Raw genomic sequence first — 9,378 nt, forward strand, 5'->3', positions numbered from 1 at the left:
CAGGAGATCAAAGGATGTAGTCTCAGGTAAAATACTTACTAACCAACGTTGATATCCCAACATAATCACTAGCTAACCAAAAGCATAATCAATAACATATCACTTCACTAACCTGCTCAACCGAGTATAACCAACAAATCGAGAGTATATACAATACATCCAAACCTACACGCACAAATATATGACCGACATATAGCAAACACATAACAAATACTGACTGCAGGAGAAATGCTTTACTATGGAGGGTCCCGTAGGTAATCAGGGTAAATGACTAGTTACTATCCGTGGGAGAATTCACTACCACGGATGATCCGGTGGGTGAATAGGATGAGGTAGCTATCTGGCTCCCCTATCACTGACTGCCGGAGGACGCTCTACCACGGATAGTCCCGTGGGCAGTCAGGGTATATAACTAGTCACTGTCTGTGGGAGAACGCTCTACCACGGATGGTCCCGTGGGTGAACAAGATAAGGTAGCTATCTGACTCCCCTATCACTGACTGCAGGAGAACGGTCTACCACATATGGTTCCGTGGGTAGTTAGGGTATATAACTAGTCACTGTCCATGGGAGAACACTCTACCACGGATGGTCCTTTGGGCAGACAGGGCTGACATATACTAATAGTCACTCTACCACGGATGACATATACCAATAGTCACTAATGACTCTCTCAACCATGGATAGGAGATAGAATACACTAACAGTCGCTGACGACTTTCTCAACCATGAATGAGAGACAATGATCAGCAGGATATACCAACGGTCACTGACGACTCTCTCAACCATGAATGAGAGACAAAATATAATAACATCACCTCGAGGAACCTGCACTCACTGGAATATTAGTATATTCTAATGAGTGCAGGTTCATCTGAACTTAAACCATGCTCGAAGCATTCTAATGAGTGACGGTTCTCTAATAGTGAGGATCTCCCGTGCTATTAGAATAGATGAGTATAGGGTGTACTACATAGTTATTACCCCTAGATGAGGATATTTGTTTAAGTAGTAAATTTGGGAATCAAATTTTTATTAGTGATGGAGAATGTAATATACCAAAAATATAGCTAAGGATTTTAAATAATTAAAGGTTGATGTGATTAAATTATTTTAAGTGAAATAAATATATTTTAGTGGATAATTTATTAGGAAATAGGTTTATATGAATTTATGAAATTTATTGAAAATTTTATGAATTTTAAATGAACTATTTTAGGTTTTAAGGGATATAAATGGGTAAGAGAAAAGTCTATTTAGAAATACCTAATTAAAGTGAGAGTTGATAAGATATATAAGTTTAGGGTTTGTTTATCAAAACCTAAGTTCGTTAATTAAAAATCCAAGCCTTGGTTCTCTTCCGCATGCTCACAGCGCCGCTGTGCACTCGACCTGACGACGCCCGCTGCTCGCAGACGACCAACGCCGCCACTCTCACCCTTCCCCTCCTGTCGGCCAACAACTGGGTTCTCCTAGCAATCGAGCAATGCACGACTCACTAATGCTATCGCCTACGGCTGAGGCTTATCCACGCTACCCTCGTCACCCATTAGCAGAAGAGTTTTTTTTTCTAGTATAATTCCAACGACTAAAAGCATAAGTCTTGGAAATTCCCAACATATTTTGTGGTATCAGAGCAAAAGGTTTTTGTTCTAAATATCTCTCGCATATTTATCAATGGCATCTACAAGCAACCAAGAACTCGCGTTCACATATTCCCAACAAGGTATCCCCATCTTTGTTGGTCAAGATTTTGAATTATGGAACGTGCTTATGAGGACCGTATTCGTGTCTCACGAATTATGGGATGTTATTGATGAGGGGTATATTGCTCATACTCCGGAGGAGGTTGCGGCATTTACAAATGCGCAGAAAAAAGAGCATAAAGAGAACAAGACGAAGGATGCAAAAGCCTTGTCCTTTATGCATCAAGGGGTGAGCCGATCAATTCTTCCGCGCATTACGAGTGCTAAGACCGCAAAAGAGGCCTGGCAAATTCTAAAAAATCAGTTCGGAGGCCATGAGAAGGTAATCACAATTAAATTGCAAAATCTATGGTGAGATTTCGATAATTTGGGCATGAAGGATTCTGAAAATGTGCAAGACTTTCTCTCCAGAGTTTTAACAGTTATAAATCAAATTCGAGGATATGGAGATACTCTAGAAGAGAAAAAGATTATAGAGAAAGTCCTACGATGTTTGCCAGCGAAATTTGAGCATATAGTTGCAGCGATCGAAGAATCCAAAGATCTATCAAAATTGTCTTTGGATGAACTCATGGGTTCTCTTGAAGCCCATGAAAAGAGGATGAACAGATTCTCTACTCAAACCTTGGAACAAGCTTTTCAAGGAAAAATGAATGTTTCTCAAAAAGAGAAAGACAGCCCGCAAGAGAAGAAGAATATATCGGCACAAAGAGCATCGCAAGGAAGAGGTCGTGGCAGATTTCAAAATTCTAATACTCGTGGTCAAGGTAGAGGAGGAAGAGGTAACTCTAGCTCGCGATTCAAGAATCAAGATTCAGATTCTTATTGTCGCATATGCCGAAGAAATGGTCATGACACTCAAAGTTGTTGGAATAGATGCAAAAGGTGCAGAAATGCAAATCACTCAAAAAAAGACTGTTGGTTTCAAGATGAGGATGAGACAAAGGAGGCAAACTTCTCTGAAAAAAATGAAGCCGATCAGGTATTTTATTCATGCTTAAATTCTCAACAGCAACTTGAGAATATTTGGTATGTGGATAGCGGCTGCAGCAACCATATGTCTGGAAATAAGAAGATGTTCGTGGATATCGATGAATCATTTTCATCAGAGGTAAAGATTGGAGATGGCAAAGCACTTAAAATTATTGGAAAAAGTGCGGTTTCTATTCAGACAAAAGAAGGGAAAGACAATATCATCAAAGATGTCCTGTATGTGCCGGAATTAACTCAAAATTTATTGAGTGTTGGCCAGCTCTTGCAGAAAAACTACAAGGTGGAGTTCAATAATGATCATTGTGTCATTATTGACAAGCAGAAGAAACTCACGATGGCAAGAATTAAGATGAGTCAGAATAAAGTATTTCCTCTAAACTTGCCATTAGCCGAGAAAGTTGCACTTCAAAGCATGACGGATGGAGATCATAAGATCTGGCATTTGAGGTATGGACATTTGAGCTACAAAGGTTTAAATTTACTAAAAAAAAGAAAATGGTATTTGGGCTTCCAAATTTTCCATACCAAGATAAACCATGTGAAGGATGCATTTTCGGCAAAATGCATCGGCTACCATTTCCAAAAATATCTTATAGAGCCAAAGTCCCTCTCGAGTTGGTACATGCAGATATTTGCGGACCAACGCAAACTCCATCTCTCAACAATTACAAGTATTTTCTCTTATTCGTGGATGACTACACCAGGATGATGTGGGTCTACATACTCAACCAAAAGTCAGAAGCATTCCCGAAATTTTTGGAGTTCAAGAGACTTGTAGAAAATCAGTGTGGGAGAAAAATAAAAATTCTTCGCACAGATCGTGGAGGAGAATTTATTGGAAATGCCTTCATGGATTATTGCAAAGAGAAGGGGATCCAAAGGCATTGGCAGTTCGATACAGCCCGCAACAAAATGGAGTCGCCGAGAGCAATGCACGACTCACTAATGCTATCGCCTACTACTGAGGCTTATCCACGCTACCCTCGTCACCCATTAGCGAAGAGTTTTTTTTCTAGTATAATTCCAACGACTAAAAGCATAAGTCTTGGAAATACCCAACATATTTTGTGGTATCAGAGCTAAAGGTTTTTGTTCTAAATATCTCTCGCATATTTATCAATGGCGTCTACAAGCAACCAAGAACTCGCGTTCACATATTCCCAACAAGGTATCCCCATCTTTGTTGGTCAAGATTTTTGAATTATGGAACGTGCTTATGAGGACCGTATTCGTGTCTCGCGAATTATGGGATGTTATTGATGAGGGGTATATTGCTCATACTCCGAAGGAGGTTGCGGCATTTACAAATGCGCAGAAAAAAGAGCATAAAGAGAACAAGACGAAGGATGCAAAAGCCTTGTCCTTTATGCATCAAGGTGTGAGCCGATCAATTCTTCCGCGCATTACGAGTGCTAAGACCGCAAAAGAGGCCTGGCAAATTCTAAAAAATCAGTTCGGAGGCCATGAGAAGGTAATCACAATTAAATTGCAAAATCTATGGCGAGATTTCGATAATTTGGGCATGAAGGATTCCGAAAATGTGCAAGACTTTCTCTCCAGAGTTTTAACAGTTATAAATCAAATTCGAGGATATGGAGATACTCTAGAAGAGAAAAAGATTATAGAGAAAGCCCTACGACGTTTGCCAGCGAAATTTGAGCATATAGTTGCAGCGATCGAAGAATCCAAAGATCTATCAAAATTGTCTTTGGATGAACTCATGGGTTCTCTTGAAGCCCATGAAAAGAGGATGAACAGATTCTCTACTCAAACCTTGGAACAAGCTTTTCAAGGAAAAATGAATGTTTCTCAAAAAGAGAAAGACAGCCCGCAAGAGAAGAAGAATATATCGGCACAAAGAGCATCGCAAGGAAGAGGTCGTGGCAGATTTCAAAATTCTAATACTCGTGGTCAAGGTAGAGGAGGAAGAGGTAACTCTAGCTCACGATTCAAGAATCAAGATTCAGATTCTTATTGTCGCATATGCCGAAGAAATGGTCATGACACTCAAAGTTGTTGGAATAGATGCAAAAGGTGCAGAAATGCAAATCACTCAAAAAAAGACTGTTGGTTTCAAGATGAGGATGAGACAAAGGAGGCAAACTTCTCTGAAAAAAATGAAGCCGATCAGGTATTGTATTCATGCTTAAATTCTCAACAGCAACTTGAGAATATTTGGTATGTGGACAGCGGCTGCAGCAACCATATGTCTGGAAATAAGAAGATGTTCGTGGATATCGATGAATCATTTTCATCAGAGGTAAAGATTGGAGATGGCAAAGCACTTAAAATTATTGGAAAAGGTGCGGTTTCTATTCAGACAAAAGAAGGGAAAGACAATATCATCAAAGATGTCCTGTATGTGCCGGAATTAACTCAAAATTTATTGAGTGTTGGCCAGCTCTTGCAGAAAAACTACAAGGTGGAGTTCAATAATGATCATTGTGTCATTATTGACAAGCAGAAGAAACTCACGATGGCAAGAATTAAGATGAGTCAGAATAAAGTATTTCCTCTAAACTTGCCATTAGCCGAGAAAGTTGCACTTCAAAGCATGACGGATGGAGATCATAAGATCTGGCATTTGAGGTATGGACATTTGAGCTACAAAGGTTTAAATTTACTAAAAAAAAGAAAATGGTATTTGGGCTTCCAAATTTTCCATACCAAGATAAACCATGTGAAGGATGCATTTTCGGCAAAATGCATCGGCTACCATTTCCAAAAATATCTTATAGAGCCAAAGTCCCTCTCGAGTTGGTACATGCAGATATTTGCGGACCAACGCAAACTCCATCTCTCAACAATTACAAGTATTTTCTCTTATTCGTGGATGACTACACCAGGATGATGTGGGTCTACATACTCAACCAAAAGTCAGAAGCATTCCCGAAATTTTTGGAGTTCAAGAGACTTGTAGAAAATCAGTGTGGGAGAAAAATAAAAATTCTTCGCACAGATCGTGGAGGAGAATTTATTGGAAATGCCTTCATGGATTATTGCAAAGAGAAGGGGATCCAAAGGCAGTTGACAGTTCGATACAGCCCGCAACAAAATGGAGTCGCCGAGAGGAAAAATCGCACCATAGTGGAGATGGCACGTAGCATGATGGCGGGTAAAGGACTTCCAAAATCATTTTGGGCAGAAGCTGTAAATGCAGCTGTGTATATTTTGAACCGGTCACCAACAAAAGCGGTTCCAAATAAGACTCCATATGAGGCATGGCTTCAGAGGAAGCCACAGGTGAATAATTTTAAAGTTTTTGGCTGCATCGCATATTCTCATATTCCATTTCAGCAAAGAGAAAAATTTGATGGAAAAGGAGAAAAACTTATTTTTGTCGGTTATAGCGACGAGTCCAAAGGGTATCGATTATTGGACCCAAGGACAAATAAACTCATAATTTCTCGAGATGTTATTTTTGATGAAATGCAGTCGTGGAATTGGGGCGATAAAGAGAAGATTGTATCTCAGCCAACATCGCCTATTTTTTTTACCAAAGACGATTGATCAATCAAACACAAGTGAAGGTGCAAGTACATCAAGTAATAGAGATATCTATCCAGAGTCAGAAAGCCCTGTAAGAAAAGTTCGAAGCTTAAGAGACATATATGATTCTTGTGATGTCGCATTTTTTTCATATGAGCCACAAACTTATGGGCAAGCTGAAAATCAAGAAGTATGGCAAGAGGCAATGAACGAAGAAATTATCAGCATTGAAAAAAACAAAACATGGGAGCTCATAGATCTTCCCAAAGGAAAAAATGTGATCGGGGTTAAATGGATCTACAAGACAAAATTCAAGGAAGATGGCTCAATTAACAAACATAAAGCTCGTCTAGTAGCAAAGGGGTATTCTCAACAACCTGGAGTTGACTTCACAGAAACATTTGCACCTGTTGCTCGCATGGAGACGATACGAATTGTTCTCGCTGTTGCAGCACAATTGGAGTTACCGATCTATCAATTGGATGTAAAATCTGCGTTTCTCAATGGTGACTTGAAGGAAGAAGTTTATGTGGAGCAGCCGGCAGGTTATGTTATCGAAGGAAAAGAAGAAAAAGTTTACCGGCTTCGGAAAGCACTATACGGCTTAAAGCAAGCACCAAGGGCCTGGAATAGCAAGATTGACCATTATTTTCGATCACAAGGATTCGAACAAAGTCGGAATGAGCCATCATTATATGTAAAGAAAGGTGCGCAAGATTTTCTAATTGTGTGCCTTTATGTCGACGACTTGATATATGTTGGTACTAATCCTTATATGGTGAAAGAATTTAAAGAAGCTATGATGAAAGAATATGAGATGACAGACTTGGGTCTCATGAAGTATTTTCTTGGGATTCAAGTTCGGCAATCCAAAGGAGAGATTTTTATGTCTCAAGAAAAATATCTTGACGAAGTATTAAGAAATTTTCAAATGAGCAATTGCAAATCAATCTCAACTCCATTGGCAACTAATGAGAAGTTGCAGCTAGATGATGGAGCAGCAAAAGTTGATGCAAAAATATACAGAAGCTTAGTCGGCTCATTGATCTACTTGACAAATACAAGACCTGACATTGTATATTCTGTCAGCTTGATCTCAAGGTTTATGCACGAACCAAGCAAGCTACACTATGCAGCTGCTAAAAGGATTTTGAGATATCTTCAAGGAACAAGAAAGCTTGGTATCAAGTATGTCAAAGAAAAAGAAAATAAACTTGTTGGATATACCGATAGCGATTGGGCTGGATCACTCGATGACCGCAAAAGTACATCCGGATATATATTTTGCTTGGGTTCGAAAATTATTTCTTGGATATCTAAGAAGCAGAAGACGGTATCACTCTCATCAGCAGAAGCCGAATATATTGCAGCCACCGATGCTGCTTGTGAAGCTGTTTGGCTAAGAAGAATTTTAAGTGATGTTGAGCAAAAGCAAGAGGCCCCTACAACAATTTTATGTGATAATAACTCTACTATTGCGATGACAAAGAATCCAGTTTTTCACTCAAGGACGAAACATATTGAACTTCGACATCATTTCATACGAGATCTCGTAAGTGATAAAAAAATTCAGTTGAAGTTCATCAACACAAACGAGCAGTTAGCGGATGGTTTTACTAAAGCAGTAAGCTCAGGAAAAATCGAGCAACTTCGAAATCATGTTCGAATTACATGATCTGATCAAGGGAAAAACATTAAGGAGGAGTATTGAAGATTAATGCTTTTCCATAAATGAATGTACAAGACATATGCATGAATGCCTAGAATAAATAGGATTCATGACTAAGATTCATGAACTAGTAATCAAAGCATGTATTTCATTTAATTTTAGATACATGTATGTTGCAAGTACATAGAACTAGTTGAAGCATAGACTAGTATAAATAGGAGAAGTCTTGTACCCATTAGCATAAGAGTTTTTTTTTCTAGTATAATTCCAACGACTAAAAGCATAAGTCTTGGAAATTCCCAACAGTCACGCCAGCAACAAGACGACCATATCCTGGCACTACTCCTCTTTGCCTCTCGTCGCACGCACGCGAAGCGCCCGCCGTGAGATTGATGGCGCTGCCCGATGCCTCTCCGTCCACTCAAGTAGATGATACCGGTGCCGCATCCTCTCCTGACCTGACGCCATCACTGGTTGTCGGGCTTATACGGCCTCGCCGAAGTCCTGTTGTGACCCGACAACCACAGTATGTGACGCCATTTTCCTTCGCATTCGTCTGATCATCTATGGATTCTTGACGACCTCGCAACTGGGTGACCGCGTCCACGCCACCGCCACAACCACACACTCCTGGTGTTGTGTGCACCGCCATGGCAGCTCCACCTTCGAGTAGCCACTGCTGAGGATAGCTTCAACTCGACAACCACCTCCCCTTGGGCTATCAGAGCCAGAGAAGAAGAAAAGGAGTTTAATCAAGCAAGGTAATATGATTAATTGCAGTTTACTTAGTTAATTAGTTGTAAGTAGCGAATTGATTAATTAATCGATCAATTAATCAATTAATAGTTGAATTAGTTGATGAATTAATTAAGATTAAGTTTAATTGATTGAAGCTATAATTAAATTGATTAATAGATGAATTGAATTATTAATAGATTGTTGAATTAATTAATTAATGGGTTGGTTAATTAATTAACAGTGGATTAATTAATAAATAGATTGATTAATGAGTTAATTTTTGATACACCTTACATGTAGATTGGAGCTAGAAACACTCTTTGATTTGAGGACATCAAAGAACATTCTATGTTGAGAGGTGGGTAGATCCTGCTTATCTTCTTAATAGCATTGATTATAGTGCATTATTGTTTACTGTCATGTTTTGATGAGGTTGCAGTTACTCGCTTATCTTAAGTCTATCCTATATCACTCATGAGTTTGATACCTTATTATTTGCCCTTATATGTTGATCTATTGTGGATATCTATGCAGTTATGTTTAATATTCATGATTGTGTTTATGGATATTGATCCTGTCCGAGTGCTGAACCAACGGACGCTGGGCACGTGGCGCTCCCCGGCTGCTGGTGTGGATCTTGATGGTGTCACTGGCTCGTGAACACTGCGAATCGGGCAGGAAGGATTCCGTGGCGACCCTCGACGCCAAGTCGGGCAAGCAAGCGGTGAAAAGTGGCTCTCGAAAAATTAGAACCCGCATCTCCGCGAAGGATGAGGGCAGCGG

At 39.6% G+C, this 9,378-nt stretch overlaps 1 protein-coding gene across 1 annotated transcript; it reads left to right on the plus strand.

Moving 5' to 3' along the window:
- The first annotated feature begins 1,677 nt into the window (after positions 1-1,677).
- LOC121982918 lies at positions 1,678-3,664 on the plus strand. Its single transcript, XM_042535924.1, has 3 exons — positions 1,678-2,028; positions 2,086-3,146; positions 3,517-3,664. The coding sequence occupies exons 1-3, from the start codon at positions 1,678-1,680 to the stop codon at positions 3,662-3,664; spliced, it is 1,560 nt and encodes a 519-aa protein (XP_042391858.1).
- The last annotated feature ends 5,714 nt before the right edge of the window (positions 3,665-9,378 follow it).

Source organism: Zingiber officinale, chromosome 5A (genome assembly GCF_018446385.1).
Source record: "Zingiber officinale cultivar Zhangliang chromosome 5A, Zo_v1.1, whole genome shotgun sequence".
Taxonomy (NCBI): Eukaryota; Viridiplantae; Streptophyta; class Magnoliopsida; order Zingiberales; family Zingiberaceae; genus Zingiber; species Zingiber officinale.

What these genes read in the sequence shown, in the direction of transcription:
- LOC121982918 (XM_042535924.1), top strand. Translation starts at nt 1,678, where the DNA reads ATGGCATCTACAAGCAACCAAGAACTCGCGTTCACATATTCCCAACAA. An exon ending in AGTTCGGAGGCCATGAGAAG is followed by an intron (nt 2,029 to 2,085) that starts GTAATCACAATT and finishes TTGGGCATGAAG; the next exon opens with GATTCTGAAAATGTGCAAGA. An exon ending in CATAAGATCTGGCATTTGAG is followed by an intron (nt 3,147 to 3,516) that starts GTATGGACATTT and finishes TTCTTCGCACAG; the next exon opens with ATCGTGGAGGAGAATTTATT.